Source organism: Vidua macroura, chromosome 21 (assembly GCF_024509145.1).
Source record: "Vidua macroura isolate BioBank_ID:100142 chromosome 21, ASM2450914v1, whole genome shotgun sequence".
NCBI classification, from domain to species: Eukaryota; Metazoa; Chordata; class Aves; order Passeriformes; family Viduidae; genus Vidua; species Vidua macroura.
The window spans coordinates 8561420-8585170 of NC_071591.1; the positions used below are offsets into that span (position 1 = coordinate 8561420).

The 23751-nt window shown below is 46.2% G+C and overlaps 1 protein-coding gene across 6 annotated transcripts in view; it reads left to right on the forward strand.

The window, feature by feature from the left end:
- The window catches only part of TNC (tenascin C), a 71867-nt gene extending 49115 nt beyond the window's left edge, over positions 1–22752 (forward strand). For 3 of the 6 annotated variants that reach the window (XM_053996030.1, XM_053996032.1, XM_053996031.1), the window contains 13 exons: positions 1518–1790; positions 3372–3644; positions 7840–7962; positions 9175–9318; positions 10507–10626; positions 11179–11322; positions 12408–12538; positions 13481–13613; positions 15534–15685; positions 16503–16599; positions 17966–18127; positions 20083–20246; positions 21445–22752. In XM_053996030.1, coding sequence (XP_053852005.1) covers positions 1518–1790; positions 3372–3644; positions 7840–7962; positions 9175–9318; positions 10507–10626; positions 11179–11322; positions 12408–12538; positions 13481–13613; positions 15534–15685; positions 16503–16599; positions 17966–18127; positions 20083–20246; positions 21445–21555 — 2027 coding nt within the window. In that variant the 3' untranslated portion in view covers positions 21556–22752. The remainder of the gene's footprint in view (positions 1–1517; positions 1791–3371; positions 3645–7839; positions 7963–9174; positions 9319–10506; positions 10627–11178; positions 11323–12407; positions 12539–13480; positions 13614–15533; positions 15686–16502; positions 16600–17965; positions 18128–20082; positions 20247–21444) is intronic. The other 3 variants (XM_053996033.1, XM_053996034.1, XM_053996035.1) reach the window with 2 other exon arrangements.
- Positions 22753–23751: the final 999 nt, after the last annotated feature.

Consider the following 23751-nt stretch of genomic DNA (forward strand, 5'->3'; position numbering starts at 1 on the left):
CTCACCAGCAGCGCTGGGTTTGTTTGAAAACCTGGTGCAAAGAGGGGTCAGAACAGGAATGTTGACCTTAAAAAAATTCCTAGGAGCAGGATTAGTTTAAAGGGAGTTAAAAGGCCAGGTTGGATGGGGCTCTGAGCAAGCTGTGATAGTGGAAATTATCTCTGCCCATGGAACTGGATGAATTTAAGGTCCCTTCCAACCCAAATTATTCTGTGATTCCATGATTCTGTCATTAAGACCCCTCTGGAGCCTTTCTCCCATGTCTAATAATCTTTTATAACTCCTGAAGTTTGAGGGGGAAATTTGCCTGCTGCTCAGGAGTTCATCAGACAGGACTGGCTCGTGGAACACCTCCTGTCCCAGGATGTTCCCTTCCAGAGACCTACCCAGTATGTGAATCTTGGGGATTGCTTGATTAGAAGTAAATAAGATGCAAAAATATCTCTGAGTACTCAAATGTGTAAATATTAATACATAAGGAATTCCAAATTATAACTCTTCAGGGGGAATTTTTATGGCGAGTTCTAACAAAATCCATTTCAGTGTTTGTGAAATGTCAAAAGCAAACCCAAAGCCCTTTTCAGGAGAAGGTTCTGCCTTTAACTAACTGGTGTTTTCTGAGGTGAGTGGGATTTTGAGTGGTTGGAAGATTGGCTGAATCAGCTCCTGAGCCAACAGAGCGAGGCTGGACAAATACTGTGGAGAAATACAAGCAGAGCCTGGGCTCCAGGATCAAGGCCAGGGCTTAGCAGAGCCACCTGATCTTCCTATTTGACTTGTCAGATTTTGAGTGAGCAAAATACACTGAGAATCTTGTGAAACTTTGGCCTTTTTTTTTTTTTTTTTTTTGCTGAGACTTAGTGGATGAATTTTGAAGCATTTTCCATATCTTTTCGCGGTGACAAATGTCACACTGATGTGAAAAAGGAGCCCTCAGTGGAATTTCTTTAAGTTGTCAACAGAGCACAGCAGCAGCTGATTTGCACTGGCTGTGACCCTGAGTGATTAATGTTCCTGTTCTGGCACCTCTGACCCCTCCAGCACTGAAAACTAAAGCTGGAGATATTCATGTGGAATAGGTAAAGAAGCGAAATACAGGAGTTGTGAATGCCCAAACTGAGGCTTGTCCCTAAAGCACTGACGGTGGAGAGAAGTAAAAATAATTGAAAGCTTTATGTGCAGCATTTCTAAAGCAGTTTTGGTTATAACTTTCTCACAGTGCAAGGGCAGCAGCAGAAATGTGCTTACTCAGGGAGCTGGGAGAGGTTTCAGTGGAGCTTGTGAGAGGAGGTACTGAGACATCCTTGAGAAAAATTCAAAATTGAGCTCCATTGAAAATCCTTATCTTATGGTCCTGGCTATTAAATTCACACTAGGGGGAAAAATGTGATTTTTGTTTGATGGAATCTGTGGCACTTTCTAATTTGCAATGTTTTTCACTTTTTTTTTTTTTTTTTTTTTTTTTTTTTTTTTTTTTTTTTTGTGTGTGTGTGTTTTTGCACCTTCCCTTCTTTTAGAGTCCATGCCCCCACTGGAAAACCTAACAGTGTCTGATATGAACCCCTATGGGTTCACAGTGTCCTGGATGGCATCGGAGAATGCCTTTGACAACTTTCTAGTAGTCGTGGTGGATTCTGGCAAGCTGCTGGACCCACAAGAGTTCCTCCTTTCGGGAGCCCAGAGAGAGCTGAAGCTTAAAGGCCTAATTACTGGCATTGGCTATGAGGTTTTGCTTTATGGGTTTGCCAAGGGGCACCAAACAAAGCCCCTGAGCGCCCTGGCTGTTACAGGTATTTCAATGTGAGCAAATTGTTCCCTTCAGCCCTTTTCTCTCTCACTTCCCTTCTCACACGGAAGGCGTTTTCGTGCAAACCTTGGCTTTTGCATCCTTCTCTCTGCATCGTGGCTCCACGTAACTCCTCGTGACTGATGGGTTCACCAGTGGAATTCTGTTCCCTTTAACTGGATGTTTCCCTCTGAGGGATCCTGTGGAGGAGCATGTGGGGGCCTGAGGGGTGAAAGTTCCTTATGGTCTTGCAGGTACCTCTAACAGAGTCTTGAAAGAAGAATGGCTGCATGCAGAGCTCGTCTTGTTAACAGCTGGGCACATCAGCATTCTCCAACAGCATCATTCTCCCACGTTCCAGCCATCAGGACCTTCAGGAAGAGCCATGGACTTCTTCCCATGGCCTCCTCTCTTTGCCTCTCCGTGTGGGTTCCACCCACAGTGGGATCATTGCCACCCTAAAGCTGGCACCTCTCTCCTCAAAGCAGCTCATGCTTCCAACCACATCAGAGCTGCTGTCTTCCAGCAGCCCTTGAGCTTTCTTGGGAAATGATTGCAGGCTGATTCTCCAGCCCCAGAACCATCAGTTCTTATCTGCACGTTCCTGTCTGGGCAGCAGTGAAGCTGTGGGGAGAGGATTGCATTTAGTGGGAGTTTTGAGAGGAAAGAAATAGGAATGGCTGTGTGTGGAAGGAAGGATTGCATTTAGTGGGAGGTTTGAGAGGAAAGAAATGGGAATGGCTTTGTGTGGAAGGAAAAATTGCATTTAGTGGGAGGTTTGAGAGGAAAGAAATAGGAATGGCTGTATGTGGAAGGAAAAATTGCATTTAGTGGGAGGTTTGAGAGGAAAGAAATAGGAATGGCTGTGTGTGGAAGGAAGGATTGCACTGGAGGTGCTGTAGGACATAACAACTCCAGCAGCATTTCTCTAGCTAACGGTGCCTGACCATATGAGTTAGAGGTGATTTGTAGGTAATTAATAACTTAGAGCCCTTGGGATCCTTTTGCATGGGTTCATTAACCACAGGCAGCAGCTGTTGCATTTAGATTGACGGGTGCTGTTTAAGAGAGGAATTTTCATGATTCCCCTTTGCTGCTTAAGAGCACAGTAAAGAATTCATCACATCAGAATCATCACAGATGCCAGAAGTGCATGAAATAAGGGGTTTGCATGGAGTAAAAGAATTTTCAGTGGCTTCTGTGTTGTCCTCCTAGCAGAGACATGCAGTTCTGTAACAAGAGCTTGTTTTTATTGGCCATAAATGTGTTACACAGGTAGGGAGGGATAAATGCCCAGGAAACTCACCTTTAGCATGTGTAACTCTGCATGTGGGAGACAAACCTGTGTATCCATGCAGTGGTTTGCTGTTCAAGAATGGAAATTAGAATGGGCCTGCACACACTCACATTTATCCTGTTCTGTATAACACTAATATTTTTATTTTTTTTTAATAGCTGGCAGATTGTTCCCCTTGCTTTGAATTGTGGTCGGATTCGTGCTATAGCCAGACCTCGGACAGGTCTCTGATCAGCTGATTAAAAAATATTTTTTTTTTTTCCCCACTGCTATCTTCTCCTTTTTTAGAAGCAGAACCCGAGGTCGACAACCTTCTGGTTTCAGACGCAACCCCAGATGGATTCCGTCTCTCCTGGACTGCAGATGATGGGGTTTTCAACAGTTTTGTTCTAAAAATCAGGGACACCAAAAGGAAATCTGACCCCCTGGAGCTGATAGTGCCAGGCCATGAGCGCACCCAGGATATAACAGGGCTGAAAGAGGGCACTGAATATGAGATTGAGCTCTATGGAATTAGCAGTGGACAACGTTCCCAGCCTGTAAACACAGTAGCATCCACAGGTATTGTCTTTGCAGTGGGAAAAGTGTGACATTCCCTGCTCCTTTCAGCAGCTCCTTTTCACAGCCAGCTCGTGCTGTTCCAGAGGTGTCCTGAACTGTCTCCTGCATGTCCCTTGTCCAAGTCACTGGTTCAGTGTGGTGTGGTTATTTATAATCAGTCCCAGCTTCCCAAGCTTCGTCTCTGTCTATTTAATATGGTTTAATTGAATTACTTTAATGATCAAGAATTAGGCAGCAGAGTGTGGCAATTAAAACACTGTCTTTGAGGGCCAAGAAATATTGTCTCTGCATCAGCCTTTTTCAGTGATTTCTGTGACTAATTACATCTCAGCTCTGCACAACAGTTTACCTCCCTAGGAAAGAGTTATGACAAAATGAATTCACCAGGGCCATTGAGAAGTTTATTTATGGCTTGACCAGCAAAGGCCTAAGCACCATTAATTTAGACTGATCTTACCAGGAGCAACATGTGCTGGGTAATTCAAATTGACTGGAGTTTCTTTGCAAAATCAAAGCTTTGATTCAGGTTCATCATTGAAGCGTTTCATTTTGGCACTTTTGAATGAAGTGTTTCAATCTTTTTTTCCACACCAAAATCATGGTTTCATTCTGTAACACATTCAAACCTGAAACATGTGATGCAATGTCTCGTGAGCCAAATTTGGTCTTTAAAAATTTTTGAGCTTGCTGATGTGAAAATGAATGATATGAAATCAAATTAATTATGGGAGGAAAGGAAAAGAATGAGACAGGAGATCTCACCAGGAGTGCAGCTCCTCCCGAGGGGCAGCTCCCATCTCTGCTCTGGGACAGGGACAGGAGCCAGGGAACGGCTGGGGCTGGCCCAGGGCAGCTCAGGCTGGAGAGCAGGAAAGGTTCTTCCCCCAGAGGGTGCTGGCACTGCCCAGGCTCCCCAGGGAATGGGCACGGCCCCGAGGCTGCCAGAGCTCCAGGAGCGTTTGGCCAGCGCTGCCAGGGATGCCCAGGGTGGGGTTGGTGGGGGGTCTGGGCAGGGTCAGGGGCTGGGCTGGGTCATCCTTGGGGTCCCTCCAGCTCAGGATATGATTCTGAGCTCCATGAGTGAGCAAAGGAACAGGAATGCCTAAAGGAGGCATTTGCCAGGCAGCAACAACTCAGCGTTGAACAGCTTCTCCTGAGGCAGCTCAGAGCCCTCACCCTCCACCCTGAGCCTGTGGGCTCAGCTGCAAGCACAGAAAGGCCCCAGCTGCACTCCTGCCACAAACAGCCAGGCCACCCTCACAACCCCCAGACACTTCCATGAAGCAGAACGAGCATAGCAGCCCCCCTTGGCCAGCTCCTGCACGTTGACTCCTAATGGAGAGGGATGTTTAAAGCCCACTGCCCTTGTTAGCAGCAGGTCCCCATCCTCAGTGACTGCCAGGATATTTATGGGAAGCCACTGAGAGTTATCATTTTCCTCATGACTAGTCCCTGTGCAGCCCTTGCAGGGAGATTTAGCACGTGTCACTTACTGGAGCCAATAGCCCAAGAGATGTTTGTCAGCTGTAAATAGCCCATGAATAATGGACAATAGAGCCACAAAAACCCAGCTAAATAATTTGGGCTGCAGGTTACACCACGTTGGGAGGGTGGCTGCTAAGGCAGCCAACTAATTTCTTTTTTAGGAGCGGATTATTGCACAAACATATGGATATTTATAGCATTTCCAGTGTGGTTGCAAGGAAATATTTCTATCCCTGAAGAGGGAATTTATCCACTGCTCCTCTCAGAGTTGGTGTCTTTTAGAATTTTATCTGTAAAATCTCAGTTAAGGTGCAATTTAACCCCTCTGGGAGATCACAACACATCTATGGTCCAATTAATATCCCTGTGGGAGGTGTGAGTCTCATGCTGCTCCTTTCCTCTTCTTCTAGTGGTGTTTTGCCACATTGTGACAGCACTTTTTTCCCTGAGATGATCACAAAACACTTCACATGCTCTTGATTTGTGATTAATGCAACCTGCTGCTTCCTGTTGATTGGGAGAAGAAAGCCAGGGAACATCCTCCTCTAGTCTGCTAGAAATGAAAGAACAATTAGCAAAAAGCACCCCTAAAAAACCAGCCTCTCTCAGGTTCCATGGGTGCTTTAGCAGCCTCTCAGGAGAGTTCCCTGTCTCTCACACACCTCTTTGGGGATGATGCTGGAGGATAAAGATAATTCACCTGTGCCTGCCCAACAGATGACCTGAGGCTCTCTGTGAGTGCCAGGTCAGGAGCACGCTGCCTGCTTTCTATGCCTGCTTCATTCTGGCTTTCAGGTAGCCCAAGAAGATGATTTCATTCACTTCTTTTTCATTTCCCTGTGCTCAAAGGTGCAGATCTCTCCCATCTCTGGGACTCATTCCAGGACAGATGCTCTGATGGTCCATTATATTTCCTGCCAGGTTCTCTCCCAGGAAAGCTGCAGCTGGGGGACTTGGGGATGTGGAAAACTCACATCAAAGCTCTTCTTACTCTTTGTCATGCAGCTCACATGGTGCAGAAAACAAGCCTGAGGCCCTTGGAAATGTGCACAGCAGAGTCCAAGTGGGACGGATTGGGGATTTTATTTTCTGGGAAAGGCTGAAATTCTCCATGTGTATGCAAACCAAGTGCTGGTCCATCTGTTTGGTCTCCAAAATCACCGCCTCCCTTTTTCTTCAGCCTCTCAGGCTACCTATAATGTAAAGCAAAACCAATCTAATTTTCATTTCTGGATCTTTCCTACATTTTCTTTATTTTCTCTGTTTTCCTTCAGCCTGTACCCAAATCAGCAGCACCTTTTTGTGCCATGTAGCTTTTCCAACCCCACCTTGCTTCCTTTCTTATCTGTAATTCTTTTCTTCCCTCGGCTTGTCCATGTGAGCAAACCCCACCAACACAACACTTCTAGTGAGCTCCAGAGACATCATTTACATTTCTCTTGAGAGCTCAGTTGTTTTTCTTTCCTTGCCTTTCAGTTGATTTAGTGCCCTGCTGCTTTGGGGACACATGGAACAAACAGCCTCTGACTCCTTTCCCGCAGGCACGTTCTTTCCAAGCTATTTCAAGCCCAAACCCTATTTTTTTTCCCTCCTCTGCCCCCCTTCCCCTGCTCTCAGCCTGTCTCCACTCCTCTTCATGTGGCTGATCTTTGGGATCTCTCCTCTTTGCATCCTCTTTGCCTGCTCTGTGTGTGCTGTTTATTTTTTAATACCTCAGGGCTGTTTTGGTTATAGCCAAAAAAAGCTGGAAAGATTGGAAGTGGGATGCTCAATGTAAACCTGGAAGTGGCAGATCTCCTCACCACGTCCTTCCAAAGCCCTTTCCATGCTTGTTCTGCAGGATCTTAATTAAGCCTCCAACTGGAATGTTTCAGATACATGTTGGGTTTAAGTTTGGGTTATTTTTGGTAAAATTTGGGCTTCGTTTGCCCAGCTTACTGATTTAATTTATGTGGGCAAGTGCAGTGCTAAGGTTTTGACAGGGAAAGGCTGAGTTTTAGGACAAAGAGCTGCAGTGGAGCCACAGGTGCCTTCCCCATGATGGTTGTACTTGGATGTTCTCTGGATGGATATGTTTGAAAGAAAAATCACAGGCTCAGAGAGAGATTCCAGGAGGAAAATCTTGTTTCTTCTGGTTTGAAGCCAACAGAAGTTCTAGGAGTGAGTCCTTGAGAGGAGCCTTGATGGGCTCCCACACCTGAGTCCAGGTCTCCTTGGAGCATCCTGCATCAGGAACTTTATGCTCAGGAAGAGAGATCTGTCCATGGCTGTCATTGCTGTGTGTCACAGAGGCCTCTGCGACTCAGTGGAAGGTCTAAAAATCCTCCAAGTGAAACTGGAATAGAAAAAATATTAAATACAGCATCCCATGGGTAGCAGAATGTCACTTCTGTGCATTTTCCTCCTGCTTTTCTACAGCACTGAAATCTCTTTTGTTTCAACATGTAGATACATGTTGGGTATTTTTAACCTATGCAATACTGGAATGGTCCTGAAAAAAAGGAAAATTTGGACCAAATAGGTTGTTGCTGTAACAAAAAACCCTTCAGTTTTGTACCCCCTGCAATAATGTTGTTCGGAGCAGAACATTGACAGCAGGAGCTCGTGGTTTAGGGTGATAAAACAAATCAGTTTTCCAGCATTAAGGACTGATAAACAAATGATTTACCTTTTCTTCCTGTGTGGTGTGTTCTCTGTTCTCCCCTGACAGCGGTTGGCTCTCCCAAGGGAATTTCTTTCTCTGACATCACGGAAAATGCTGCCACAGTCAGCTGGACCCCCCCTCGCTCCCGCGTGGAAAACTTCCGGATCTCCTACGTCCCCGTCACGGGAGGTGAGCTGGGCCAGGGGTGCCAGGGAGAGCAGGAAGGGTTTGCTGGGCTGCCATCCCTCCTTCCAGTGCATCTCCCAGGTGATCTTGCACAGATCATCTCTTCTTCTTCTTCAGGAATGAGGGTGTGCAGCCAACCTTTGGACACCGTGTCCACACCCCATGGGCAGGGCTTGTAAGGCAGCCCAGAGGTGAATGCTGGAGTGGCTGTACTCCTAATAAGTCTCTGTGTGAACCTCCTCAGCAAGGACTAGTTTCCAAACTGTCATTATTTTGTAGGTGCTTCATGAGCTGAGCACACTGGAAGAGATGGCCCTTGGAAATAATAATCCTAACCCATGGTTATAATAAAGTTTCAAGGCAGTGATTTATTCAGTGCTCCCCAACATTGTCTCATTCCGTTTTAGTGTCCAACTTCAAAAACTTCTTCTACCTCAACAGATTTTTAACCTAATTTAGGGACATCTCTGAAGGGAAACAGCTAAAGAACAAACACTAAAGACATCAGCACCAACAAAACTACTGCTGTTGACTGAGCCAAGGAAAGATTTAGATCTTTAGACAATGCAGCCTGGAACCACACGTGCAGCTTTAAATACAGTGGTCCCACAGAAGAAAAGGAATCCAGTCATAAAGTTAGGCACTTGTCTAAGTGCTTTCCTGGAATAAACCCAGGATTTGGAGTAAATATGGGTGCGAAGTCCTCAGCCACACACAGAGCACCTTTTAAAATAACATATACTGTATCTTTATTCTAAATGAGGAGGGTAAAGGAGAATCTTCCAGCCCTCACCACAAACAAGGCAGATCTAATCTGCAAGTCCTGTCCTTACAGTGTTTGAACTCCCAGGCAGAGACTGCTGGGGTTTCTGCTTACACCTTTTCTGGGAAATTGTATTTTTCTGAACAGAAATCACAGAATGGTTTGCATAGGAAGGGACCTTAAAGCTGATTTCATTCCAACTCCCTGTCACAGACAGGGACACCTTCCACTAAAAATGTTAATTTTTCTTATTGAATACAAAACAGCTATTTGCATTTAAGTGTTCTGGCAACAATATTTGACACCAGTGGCTGTAACTAACTGGAGAAAACTCCTCTCCTGCTGTAGAAGCACATCCATGGTGGCCATAATATCTTTAACTTGAAAAACACCCTTCAAGCATTTCCTGGAGTATTGTGTCACTCATCCCTTGGCATTTGGCCTCATCCTAGGTACTCCAAATGTTGTCACAGTCGACGGGAGCAAGACAAGGACCAAGCTGGTGAAGCTGGTCCCAGGTGTGGACTACAATGTCAGCGTCATCTCTGTGAAAGGCTTTGAAGAAAGCGAGCCCGTCTCTGGCATCCTGAAAACAGGTAATAATATAAAAGCAGGAAAGAGCAGCTCTTTAAATGGATCATCTGACTCAGAGACTGGAGCTGCAGACCCATCAAGATCCCATTTTTGCTGCCCACACAAACTGTAGGAAGCTCTTTTTCCCACTCCTTCTTTGTCTTTGCATTTTACACGAGGATGGAACTTGTAAATTTGGTCAGGCTCCCATTTGCTAAATGCTAAATAAACCTGTGAGGTGGAGACAAATCATGTATTTACAGTCCTAATTCATCAGAAAAAAAAAAACAAAACAAACAAAACAAAACAAAACAAAAGTTTGTTTGGGTTTTTTTGTAATTAATGCCGTTTTTGAGATGAGGGAGCAAAGGGCCAGTCCAGCTAGCAGTTCAGACCAGTTTCTGTTGTGGACTTCACATGTCCCAGGTTCCAGACTATCCTAAGCATAAAAACATTTTATTTCCTGATTTTTTTCTTCAATATTCTCTCAATATTTTTCTCAGTGGTCTGTCTCTTGATTTTTTTCTTTAAATATCCCTGCAGGAAATGAGAGTTCACTCTGATCCTGCTGATCTCTCCTTGCATTCTTCTTGGGGGCTAACAAACATTCAGAGAGCAAGATGATGAGTACTGGATAATGACAGGAGATTTATAACCCATTCCAGCTGTTCTGGAGTCACAGATCCATCTTAATTCAGGGAGAGCACAAACCTGTGTGAAAAGGGGAGTGCTGTGAGGAGGCAAAGCAGGACGTGGGGGGATTTTGGCTGCCTGGCGGGATGTGGGATTGCTTTGTTCCAAACAAGCTGCTGGAAGGTCACAGTGGCCATCAGCTGCCGTCACTTTGGTTATTTTTCCCAGCTCTGTCTCCTGAATTTGTTCTAAAAAACAACCCAGATTTGAGGGTGTTGAGAGAAATATGTCAGCTTTGACAGAGCTGTTGAGATTGATGCTATCAAGAGTGATCTGAGAACATGGTTGGTTCTATTTGTTCCCAGACTTTCATCTCTCCCAGCACTGACCTCCCTTTCCAGTGGAGGTTTTGGTGTCTCTGCTTAGGCACTGACATCTTTCCTGCAGAACTCCACTATTCCAAAGGGAGTCATAAAAGCTGCACTGAGTTTTGGGCATTTTCTCTCATGAATTTACAGCAGAGCATTGCATAGAGCTGAGAGTGTTTGTTAAATTCCTTCAATCTGTTTTTCTTCCAGCTCTGGACAGCCCTTCAGGCCTGGTAGTGGTGAACATCACAGACTCTGAGGCTCTGGCAACCTGGCAGCCAGCAATAGCTGCTGTGGATAACTACGTGGTGTCCTACTCTTCTGAGACAGGTGAGAGGAGCTGGGAATGGGTTGGGGAGCTGAAGGCTTAAAGCTCTCAAGAGGTGCTGATTGTAACTCCAGGAAAATCACAGAATATCCAGAGTTGAAGGAACCCACCAGGATCACCCAGCTCAGCCCCTGTCCCTGCCCAGACCCCCCAACAACCCCACCCTGGGCATCCCTGGCAGCGCTGGCCAAACGCCCCTTGAGCTCTGGCAGCCTCGGGGATGTTATTTAGAGAAAGGGCTTTGCTGGAAGCATTTAAAAATTGATCGTCTTAATTCAGCACTCTCGATTCAGCCGGGAACAGAGTTAAGAGAGATTCCTGGGAAGCAGAGGCGGTGTTATAATTCCTGTGAACACTAGAGAGAGCTCACACTTTTAGAGAAAGGGCTCTGGTGGAACCCAGACTCAGCAGAGATGCCAGCACAGCCATGGGCTCCGAGCTTCTAGCATTCTGCACTTGCACCAAGTAGGGATAAAATAAACCAGTGAGTGGAGCACAGAGTTGATGTGTCTGAATGACACCAACATCTCTGTTCTGCTGTGTTCTGTTCTCAGAGCCAGAAGTGACCCAGATGGTCTCAGGGAACACGGTGGAGTATGACCTGAAGGGGCTGCAGCCTGCCACGGAGTACACGCTGAGCGTCCACGCGCAGAAGGACACGCAGAGGAGCGAGACCCTCTCCACCCACTTCACCACAGGTGCCATCCCACCCCACAGCTGCAGCCCTTCTAGTCCCACTGCTCTGTGCTCCTCTGGCGCCTTTTTCACTGGAAACCTGAATTTCAATGGTGTCTGCATCAATCTTTCTCCAGTGGGAGCCTGTTGTGGCTGACCAGAGATGGTTTTCTGTCACTGATGCCTCAGGTTTTAGCTTTTTTTTTTTTTTTTTTTTTTTTTCCCCACATTCTGTGCTGCTTTAGTCTGTGGGTCTGGGCTTCATATAAGGGGATGGTGAGCTCTGTGCACAGAGCAGGGACACAAAACAATTCCTGCTCCAGCTGGGCACCAAGGACAAATGATCCAAAGCTCAGGCCCAGGAGCACAGACAGCGTGGGCTGGAGAGAGAAAAACAAGCAGGATGGGACTGCATGGGCTAAAGCTGGAATTTGACAATTAACTGCAATATGCAAATGGACCAAAATATGAGATCACCAGTTCTGCAGAGTCTCACATAGAGAGGAGCACGAGCTCTTCTTTGGCTCCTGAAGGTGCCCAGCTGGTTTCACACTCCTGGCTTTCCATGAGCATCAATGGAAACAGGGATGGTTCTCATTTTCCTGCCTTGGCTTGTCCCAGGGTATTAATTAGGGAGCCACACCAATCCAGTCCTATAATCACAGAGGGGAAGAGAAGCTGGCAACTGGAGCCAGGCCAAGCAGGAAAAGTTTTCCTATTCTATAAAGGTTTTCTATTCTAAAAAAAGCATAATTGGAACCAGAGTTTTATTTCCTGGGAATATGTAAATACCAATCTGTCTTCTTGAGAGAAATAATGAAATGCACAGTTTTGTCTCAAAAGACATTTCAGTGCAACTGCTCATAAAATAAGGTGCCTGGAACAAGTCAATATTTTAACTTAGATAGAGTTAACACCTTTATTTTAAACTATCAATGGGAATATTAATTCTTAACCACAAAAGTTAAGGTTGAAGTGTTTTTTCATTTCAAATTTCTCTGGAGAGAAGGTTTGTTTTCCTGGCTTGTTTTAATATATGGCCCACAAGATAACCAGTGGAATTAGCTTTGTATGGATGTGATTGTAATTGCTGTGGTGCCTCCTGCAGGGCTGGATGCTCCAAGGGATTTGAGTGCCACTGAGGTGCAGTCAGAAGCAGCTGTGATAAGCTGGAGGCCTCCCCGTGCTCCAGTCACTGGATATCTCCTGATCTATGAATCCATTGATGGCAGAGTCAAGGTAAATAAACCTGAGGGGCTGTGCCTCAAATCTGGGCAGTGGAGATGCTCTGAAGTGTCCAGCAATGCAACATAATCATGTGCCTTAATTTAAACACTAAATTTAAAAATACTCACTGCCCTTTTCAATGCTAGACTGAACACAAATGCACTTAAAAGATGTTAAAGGACTTTTGTACATTTTACCCTGAAACAGAAGCTCCATTGAAGACTGAATTTTGCCTTTCATCCCTCCTCAATACAGATAAAAGCACAAACATTTTCCTTCATCCCAGACCTGTATCATGGAGTAAACTCACACCCCCAAAGGATTTGATTCACTTTTCTAAATTCAGGGGAATCCCTGTGCAAAGGGGTGTCTAAGGAAGGATGAACTGCCTGTGGAAGTACCTCTTATTCTTCTATAATTTTATTTTGTTCCTACATAATTAGATTACCCTAAATGCTTAAATATGAATCATGTGAATCCCAGAAAAAAGAAAATTTTGAATGCCCAGCCTGGATCAATGGAGAGGATTCTAATTTTCAGGAAGGCAAATTCCCCGAGCACACAAAATCAATCTTTTAATGTCACAGCAAAATGGCCCTTTAAAGCCTGGAGTGCAGCATTTCCTTGTTTTAAAGGATGAGTTTCCCAGTTCTTTATGAATTTCACAACCTGTACATTCAGGACATGTAAACATTTATGCTGCCTTGCTTTCAAACCTCCCAGCTTGTACATTATGATGGTAAACACTCATTTCCAGGCAGGCTTTATTGAACTTCTAAAGATTAGCTTGGTAAAAATCTTAGAGGAGTAGCTTTATATTAATTAATCTAGATGGTTAAAGATACCATCAATAATTATGACAAAAAATAATGTGACAGACTAAAATATGTAACCATTCTGGTCATTATGATTTATTTCCCTGAGATTTCCCTGTATTATTTCTTTTCTCCACAGGAAGTCATCCTAAACCCCGAGACAACTTCCTACAGCCTGACAGAGCTGAGCCCCTCCACGCAGTACACGGTGAAACTGCAGGCCCTGAGTGGGGCCCTGAGGAGCAAAACCATCCAGACCATTTTCACCACCAGTAAGGACATTAAAACACAGCTAAAATAATCTAAATTCTGCTGAGCTCTGCTATGAGGACACGCAGACCCCACACAAGATTTTGATCCATTTCTAGTGTTGGTGCAAAGTCCCTGTTCCCCCAGACCTGTTCCCCCTTGGCAGGATGAAATTCCAATATCCATCCACATCACCCTCACAGTCCTTTCTCTGGTGAAACATCCATGTGAAATATCAGCAGGAATTCTTTAAAATCCAGCTGACACCTTGATTTCTCCCTGTATCAATCCCAGCGAGCAGGGAAAACAAATCAGGGTTTGGAGCTGAAATGAAGCAAACCACAAAGGCACAAATCAGTGCTGGGGGCTGAGGAGATGGATTTCTGGGCAGCTTTTTCTCCTCTCTCTGAGATGGGCTGTCTCAAAGCCCCTCTGCACGTCAGCTCCAGCCCAACAGGACAGCTCTGCAAGGATAAATTGGCTTCTCTGAAGGTCACTTCACAGCTGACATTAAAAAAAGGAGTTGTTCTGTACTAGCTGTGACACTTTGCCTGTCATTTGTCTCACTTTTCCCAGTTTTCAGCCTTTCAGGCCCAGCAGGACCTTCAGTCATCCCCATTCCCCCTCCTGCTGCTGGCACCAACTCCAGCCCAAGGACTGCCAGAAGTCACCCAGCCCCGAGTCTGCCCTGTCACTGCTTGTGCAGAGCAGGATGAACTCACCAACACATCCAGAAACAGGAGAGGAATTAAATCTGGGTGCATTTAGGTGATGTTTGGCAAATTGACCATGAGCAGGGACTGACCAGGTCCTTTCAGCCATGTGAACAGTGTCGGACTCAGTCAGACAGAGGCTTAAACCAGGTCTTAACTTTAAAAATACATTTGTGTCTATTTAGTGACAGGGAATCACTGAAGTGACTGTAGAGTCACTTTTCTCCAAATCCCAAAGCTGGTGGAAACTTGCATGGCCTTAAGTCACACCAGGGGAGGTTTAGATTCAATATCAGGAAAAATTTTTCCATGGAAGGAGTTGCAAGAATTGGAATGAGCAGTGTTGGAGTCCCCATCCCTGGAAGTATTCAAAATACCTGAGGAGGTGGCACCTGGGGACATGGTGGTGAACATGGTGGTGGGACTGTGTTAATGACTGCACTTGATTTTAAAGGTCTTTTCCAACCTTAACAATGCCATGATTGTGTGAAATTCTCTGGAGCTGAAGCACAGGCAGGGATGTGTAACACTGGCAAGGATCAGCAGCCACTCTGTGAGAAGCCACAGATAAAAACTCTCCTATGGACACACCTGGAGCAACACTTAATTGGCTGAAAAAGTTAATGACCTGCGTAAATAAAAAGAAAGAAAGAAAATATTTTGGGGAGATTAGAAATTATTCTGACTGCAATGATTTTTATTGGCTTGTTGTAAGAAAAAAAAGCTTAACAACCTTTTCCTGCAGTTTCAGCTGTTGCTGTTTGCTTTGTTTTTTAGGAGTGCAGCTTTATAGCACATTTAATATTGTCCTTGCCAGCAAAACACTCACAATTAATTTATTTTTGATTGAAGTCCTGTCCTTGTATCCCCCTCCCTTTTCTGTCACATGATCAGAGATTGGTAGATTTATTTTTCCCCAAAAGCTGCTGTAACACAGCTCCTGAATTTCAGCCTTTAGCTGGAGGATGCACTCCCATCCTAGCAGGGAGTAGTTATCTCACATTCCCAGCACTTCCAGAAGTGTAGACAGATGGGAAAAACCACATTCAAAAGAAGAATTCACCTCACCAGCTGTACCCTGTGGATGTTGTGTATGCAGGATGCAATTACAAACCTGTTCCTGGGATCTGTAGCTGTCCCACAAGGGATTTTCCTGAGCCATCTGCATTTGGCACATTCCTTGTAACTGCTGATTTCCTAAGGAATGCTTTCTCTTCCCTGTGTGTGCAGCTGGGCTCCTCTATCCCTACCCCAAGGACTGCTCCCAGGCCCTGCTGAATGGAGAAACCACCTCTGGGCTCTACACAATTTACCTGAATGGGGACAAGGCTCAGCCTCTGCAAGTGTTCTGTGACATGGGCGAGGACGGGGGCGGCTGGATCGTGAGTATGGGGCAGGGCAGCACATCCCTTCCTGCTCATCCAGGCACCCCAGGGTGTTGTTATCACAGTGGGGCTGTCTAGTCTATAAATCTGGGGAGTTTTATCCTGGGTAGGACACTCCAGTGCCCAGAGCACTACTTTCTGTAGTTGGAGGAGAGAGAGGTGTCTCCAAAGGACGGGTCTTCACCCTGATCCCTCTCCACTGGTGTAAGGGCTGCTGAAATGACCATACTGGATAACACATTTTCTAAATAATCAACAGGGAGAGGGAAGGGTGAACTGATTCTGTAGAATTGAGAGAGGGAGTGAGGGAGGGTAAAGCACAGCCCAGGGGAAGCATTTGTTCAGCAGCCACAGGGTGCAGTGGCTTCCACGGCCACTGTGCAAGGGACACATCCCACCCAGCCAACAAAGGAATGGCAGTAAATGCCACCTCTCCACACTGACATCCCAAATTTGAACATGCCAAAGGGACCCAGGGCACAGAAAGGCAGGAGGAGCTGGAGGAATGCTTGGCTGGGAAATGAGGGGTGGAAAAACCCTTGGCTGAGAAATCCAGAACTGCAGGATGGATTTAAAAGGGCAGAGAGCAGGAACTGAGAGGCCACGTCATGCAGGGGATCCTGGGATCCCAACAGAGAAACTGGAGACTTAAAAACTACATGGAGCACCCCAGAGCCTGGGTGTAATTCAGTCCCTGCAGTGAGGCTCTGCAGGGAGGGGTAAAGGCAGGGCAGGAGCAATGCTGAGCTCTGTGTTTTAAACGCTCTTTCCCTCTGGCCAGGGCAGTGTGTCCATAACCATCTCCTGGTTTTAGGTGTTCCTGAGGCGTCAGAATGGAAAGCAAGATTTCTACAAGAACTGGAATACTTATGTGGCAGGATTTGGAGATCCTAAGGATGAATTCTGGATAGGTAAGTGCTGAAAATTTGTATTTTTGAAGGAAAAACAAAACAAAACAAAACAAAACAAAATAAAGAAAAAAAAAAAAAAAAAAGAAAAAAAAAAAACAACAGAAACACAGCCCAAAAGTCCAGGAGCCACTGAGAGGCCTCCATTTGGCTGGAAGGAGTATTTGCAAAGGGGAACAGGAGAAAAGGAGCCAGGGACACCCTACATGAGGGAGACTGAAAGGGCCAGAACCTCCAGCTGCAGTCAAAGGATGTCATGTTGGGGTCACCAAATGAACCTACCCGATGCTCACTGGGGCTCTGGGAGAAATCAGAGGTGACCTGGGAAACAGGTTCTGCTTCCTGTCCTCCTGGGACACCCCCAGCAGCAAAGGTTTACAATCCAGAGAGGAAAAACAGGACAAATAGAAGTCATAAACTCACATTTTGGTAAAATAGAAGTAAACTCTCCACATTTTCCAAGGCTGCGTTGCATTTTTCTGGCTGTAAATGAAAGATGATGATGATGTTGAGGATGATGATCATACAGCACAACTTTGGTTGTTTTGCCCAACCTGTTTTTATGATTTGAAGGGAAGATCTTTCCCAGTCAACCTGGGACTATTTATTTGCTTTTGTGCTGACATCACCCGAGAGCTGAACCAGCTCAGTGTCCCCACCAGTGCTGGTGTCCTGCTGCATTTGAACAGTCCAGTATGGCCCCGTTTGTGGAATAATGGTGTGGTTTTGCATGGGAGGGAGAGCTCTGGCCACTTCTCTCTTTCAGCAATGTCCAGGGGCAGTTGAATGGCTTTGGGTTCAGTGACCAGCACTGAACCCACCACAGAAGAGAAAAAACATGGAGAGACTGATGCCTTAAGGAGCCTGGGAATCAAACAACACATTTTTGAGATAAGATTAGTATAGGAATAATGTAAAGGTTGATCTTTATTGGAGGCCTCTAGAGGTGAATATGGAAAATGTCCACAAAAGCCCCTCCTCCATGGGGTGAACACAGTTTTTAAAAGTTTAACCGATTAGCATAATTGACAAAGTCACCAATTAGGCACAAGTGGTGATGCAATCTCCCCACAGTTTGAGCCCCCTCTAAATCCTCCCCCCTCAGATGGAACTGAACTTTGTTGATGAAAATGGGTCTCAAAGAGCATTTTTTTGGTGTTGGTTCCCAGGGAGAACCAAGATGGGATAGGGGCTTTGGAATGTGTTTTGTCTTTCTGCCTAGGGAGAAGGTAGGGAAAAGCACTGGGAAAACTAAGTAGGAATGGAACAATAGGCTACAGAGCTCCAAATACATGTGTAAAAATACAGAGAATACAGAAAAGGAAAAAATCCATTCGGCATCAAGACAAACATTCCTTCCTGCCCACAGGTCTGGAGAACCTGCACAAAATCACTTCTCAGGGGCAGTACGAGCTGCGGGTGGACCTGAGGGACAAGGGGGACACGGCCTACGCCGCGTACGACCGCTTCAGCGTGGGCGACGCCAAGAGCCGCTACCGCCTGCGCGTGGATGGCTACAGCGGCACCGCAGGTGAGGGCAGGCACGGGCTTTCCCTCCCTCCAATGACCCATTTCCTCCCCGCTGACTCAGGGCAACCGTGCGGATGCTGCAGATCAGCACGTGCCTCTCCTGTGTGAGTGTCTTGGTTGGAAAAGCCAGGTGTCTGCTAAGGAAGGCAGGAGCCTCCCCTGAAATGGAAAATGTAACCCCCCTCCCTCTGAATTATTATAATTTTGAAATTAAGGGGCTCTCAGGTAAAGGTATGGGAATAGGAATAACAGTTCTTTATTAGGGAAGAAAAATTTTAAAAATAAAATAAAAAATGCAGTAATACAAAACACCACTGCCAGAGTGAGAGCAGGCCCTGGCAGGCTGTGGGTCAGGGTGTGGCAGCAGTGCCATTCCATGGGGGCTCAGCCCTCCTGCAGTGCCAGCTGTGCTTCTGCTGGAGCAGGATCCTGGACAAGGCTGGAGTTTTCCTCTGGAGCTCCAGGGCTGCTGGAGATGGGCCTGGGCTCCCTCTGGGAATGCAGTGGGGCAGAAAGCTGCTCCTCTGGGAATGCAGGGGGGCAGAAAGCTGCTCCTCTGGGAATGCAGTGGGCAAAGGCTGCTGTGCTGTTCCAAGGGCAGATTGGATCCAGGTAGGAATGCTTGGCTCCTGCCCTGGGCAGAGCCTCTCCCCATGGGATGCTGGAATTTTCTCAGCCATGCAGGGACACTCAGTGGCCATGAACAGCAGAGATCTCCTGGAGGGAGGATTGGCTGTGGGAGAGATAAAGAAAAGTGCCCAATGCACAGAGGAGAACTGCCCCAGCTCTGACAGATGGGAAATACATACCCCCCCAAACCACATCTTAACAACCCAGGACAGTGAGGTGTTCAAAAATCAAACATACCAACATATTTATGTTTCTGTTTTATATCCTCCAGGCATTTTGGTGCCATATTTTATGGCCTGCTTATGGCAACATTGAAACAAGTGTATTAAACCACAATATATCTCATTTGGCCAATCTTGGCTGTCATTTATACAGCCAATAATAGCCTGGCACAGCTTCTTCTCCTGTCAGTAGAATTTGCAGCAAAGCCTGCTGTAATGTGATTTATGATTTTGCTGAACAAATCATCTGCCTTTTGTAATCACACCGGGGCAAACCCTGCAGCCCTTGGTGAGTCCTCTTCAGGGCTTCACAGGATTAAGAGATAAATCCAGTTTAACAATATGTTTTAAAAGGAGATCATTTCACACTGCTGGGTGCATAAACCAGAGCAGAGGTGAGCTCTGTGACCAGCACAAGAGCTTTTACACAGACTACAGAGATAGACAGGAAATGCAGCAGCAGATTTAATGTCTATTTAATTTAGATGGGATATTGGGATGAAATCCTTCCCTGGGAGGGTGGGCAGGCCCTGGCACAGGGTGCCCAGAGGAGCTGTGGCTGCCCCTGGATCCCTGGCAGTGTCCAAGGCCAGGCTGGACAGGGCTGGGAACAACCTGGGATAGTGGAAGGTGTCCCTGCCATGGCAGGGGTGGAATGAGATGAGTTTTAAGGTCCTTTCCAGCCCAAACCATTCCATGATTCTGTGATTTAAGGCAAATTGTCTAGTGCAGAGTAGTAGTAGCTGCTACCACGAGTAGGATTCAGTCAGTGTGGAGACTTTGGTCGTGATTTCTTCCTTGTGAACACCTCTTTGGTCTTGGCTTGTCCACACTGTAAAATCCAGCTTTTAGCAAGTACAGAAAATGAGCTGCACAAAAAAAAAAACACCTCATATACTGGGGATTAGAGACCACCTGAAAAAATATTTTGATGTGCCTGCAAAACCAAAAACTGTGCATTTCCTTCTGTATTAAAACAAGTCAATTTTTTAAAATTTAGATGCAGACAGACACAGTCCAAATATTTTCTGCAGAATGGGCACACCCATGCAATCTAAATAAGGCAACCCAGTGACCTTGCTCTTTCTTTTGTCCCCCCATTCAGGTGACTCCATGACCTACCACAATGGAAGGTCCTTCTCCACCTTTGACAAGGACCACGATTCTGCCATCACCAACTGTGCTCTGTCATACAAAGGAGCCTTCTGGTACAAGAACTGTCACCGAGTCAACCTGATGGGCAGATATGGTGACAACAGCCACAGTCAGGTGAGTTTGGCTCTGAAGGCTTCTCTAATGCATGAGAGGAAGGGGAATTGCAATTGTGTGTTTTTCTGATGGTTCAGCCAGACAAAAATCACAGCATCCCCTCCTCCCACTCTCCAGGAACATGGGGAAATGTAGGGGCAGTCACAAACAAGGATTTAATATCAGCTGGTGGAGTCTTGTTGGCTTTGTCTGATTTTCCAAGGGAATACCCCAAGTGTGCAGAGAATAATTGTAGTTTTCAACATGTGAAGCAAAAATATTTTTCCTGCCATGAAAGCCAGGCAAAGAGGGACAGCTCTGAGGGACACAGGTTTAACAAGACCAAGCTCAAGGTGCTGCCCCTGGGTCAGGAGAAGCCCCAGGACCAATCCAGGCTGGGATGAGCAGCTGGAGCAGCCCTGGAGAGGGAGCTGGGGGTGCTGTGGGTGAGAGCTGGAGCTGCCCCAGCCCTGAACCCCCTGCCCTGGGCTGAGCCCAGCGTGGGCAGCAGGGCAGGGGGGATTGTGCCCCTGTGCCCTGTGCTCAGGTGAGAGCCCACCTGCAGAGCTGCCCCAGCCCTGGCCCAGCACAGGCAGGAGCTGGAGCTGCTGCAGAGATCCAGAGGAGGCACCAGGGGATCAGAGGGATGGAGCAGCTCTGCTGGGAGGGAAGGCTGGCACAGCTGGCATTGTTCACCTGGAGAGGAGAAGCTTTGGGGTGAGCTCAGTGTGGCCTTGCAGAGCCTGAAGGGGCTGACAGGAAAGATGGAGAGAGACAGTTTACAAGGGCCTGGAGTGTCAGGACAAGGGGAAATGCCTTCACACTGACAGAGAATAGGTTTAGATGAGATACTGGGAGGAAATTCTTCCCTGTGAGGGTGGGCAGGCCCTGGCACAGGGTGCCCAGAGCAGCTGGGGCTGCCCCTGGATCCCTGGCAGTGCCCAAGGCCAGGCTGGACAGGGGAAGGTGTCCCTGCCCACAGCAGGGCTGGAGCAAGACAATCTTTAAGCTCCCTTCCAGCCCAATCCATTGTGTGTTTCCATGATTCCGTGACCTCATGTGGGTGGGTTTGTACAGGTTGGACTTTCCACAGCCCCTGTGCTTCCCAAAGCTCCTCCACTTTGTGGTGCCTCTGTGCCCAAACCAGAAATATGCCCAGTCTGAACCAGGGGCAGCAAATGAAAGTGTGACCTCCAACCTCTGCCCTTTGCCTTCACAGGGCGTCAACTGGTTCCACTGGAAGGGCCACGAGTATTCCATCCAGTTTGCAGAGATGAAGCTGAGACCCTCCAGCTTCCGGAACCTGGAGGGGCGTCGGAAGCGAGCGTAGAGCCCCGGGGGCTGCGGGCAGGGGCTGGGGAGGGGATGGAGAGGGGGGTGTGGGGAGACCCTCTGGCATCGCTGGCCTGGGGGTGTGAGGAGCTGGGACTGGAACCAAAGCATCGGTGCGCCGTGGCCCGGCAGAGGCTTTGCAGCATTCCAAACAAAAACAGCCTTAAAGCATCCCAGAGTTTCCAGCAGAGCAGCTCCAGCTGCCCACCAGGAACGTCCTCCACACCAAAGACAACGATCTCAAGGGTTCTGTGTTGTTTTATTAATTTTTTTGGTTTTAATTTTTTTGCCAGAAAGCGTCTGGGATAAAGTTCTTCCAACATCTGACGATCTCTTGGGTGGCCCAGGGGAGGGGAGGGAGAACAGCTTTGTACATTGGTAGTTTGTTTTAGAACCAGCCATATTTTACACACAGAAATGTGTAAGATTAATTGTCATTATTATTATTATTATTATTAGTTATAAGTGAAAATAATTGGTGGTTTGAATGCCTTTTGTTTATATATATCAAGTACCACAGAGAAGGAGGGAACGGGAAGGGAAAGCAGTATGTTTTTAAAGTTAAGCATAAGATTAATATTATTAATATAAAGACAAAGTAATAATAATAATAATGATAATAATAATAAGCTACATTTTGTCATTTTTAAGAGAACCATGCTTTTGGAAACACAGCAGGACAGTGTCTGATTGTAAATTTTTTTTTTTATAAATAAAAGCACAATTACTTTTAAATAAATTTCTACCTTTTTTTTTCATCCATGTGGAGTTTGTGCATGTCCAGGATATATTTACTTAGATGGGGAAATAAAGACAGACTGAGATTAGGCTGCTGAGACCCTACTGAAAACTGTTCCTTTTGTCAGTGACTGGTTGTAATTATTCTGGTGGCTTTGTTACAGTGAAATGCCCATGAGGATTTGGGTTCTTTCAGAACAGAATTCTTTTTTTTTTTCCTGCCCAAAAGCTTCTTCCATGTTTTTCTAAGTGTTACTGACCAATGCTTGCTCCATCTAGGTGGGAATAACTAACAAAGCAAAACGAAGAGAACCCAGAGTTGTTGTTAGGTACCATGGGCAGTTTGAACACTTGTGTAAATAAAGGGCTCTCTTTTTTTTTTCTATGAATGAAAATCCATGTAGTTCCTCTGTATCACACTCTGCAGTTCAAGACAATAAAAGATCTCTTGTTTTAATCCAGTCTCTCTGCCCTACTTCAAGGTTGCATTTTGCAAACGTTTTGCAAACGTTTTGTAAATGTTTCTTGCCTCTCTCCTGACTGAAGTTACGCTTCTGAACATTGTTTGTGTTGCACGGGGAACATAAATTTCCTTTGACCCTCCAGGGCACTAGCAGCATTATATTAAATTAATTCTTTGTAATTAATTGCCCTTCTTAGGTGTTTATCACAGTAAATGATAGGCAGCATAAAGGAGAACAAATCCAGTAATGAAGAAATATGCTCTGCTCTCCAGATGCTTTCCAAGCTATTAGGAAATGGCACTGGATCCGTGTTTCTGGGCGCTGGAAAGCTCTGGCAGTCTGTTTGCAGACAGTCAGGGGAAGAAGTGACATTTATGGAATGATTTCCTCATTTCTGGTAACATCCCAGAGCTGCCTGGCTCTGCCTCTGGTGTCATTTACCTTGGCAGCTCCAAAGGGCTCCTGGAGACAGGCTCAGGTTTGTGCCTCGCCCCAGACAAGACTCAAACATGCTGCACAAAAGGAAGCTGATATTTCCTGTAATTACTCGCTGACAGATGCCCTGCTTGGGATTCTCCGTGATCCCCTCTGTGAGAGGGAAGCTGGCAAATCCTTGGAGTCAGACCTGCCAAAACACCCTTCAGAGCTGACACAAGCTTGATTTGGGACCAGCAGCTCCACCACGGGCTCCTGGAAGAGAAATTCACTGGCTTTTCCCCCTTTCCTGTTTGTAACTCGTGAGAAGAATTTAAAAACACGCTCAGATTTGAAATCTGTTCATGAACCTGCCAAGCCTCAGTGCTGGTGTTCATCCTTAACGTGATGAAGCAGTTTGGGAGCCTCAAGGGGGCAGGAGAGGAAGGGCTTCAAAATTATTTCCTCAGCCAGATTTAAGGTCCTAAAGGCACTGAAGGGGATATCTGGGGGCATGAGAGGGGTTTATGGGGTTAGGACTGCATCCATGAGACATTATTGAGACAAGTGAATAGAAA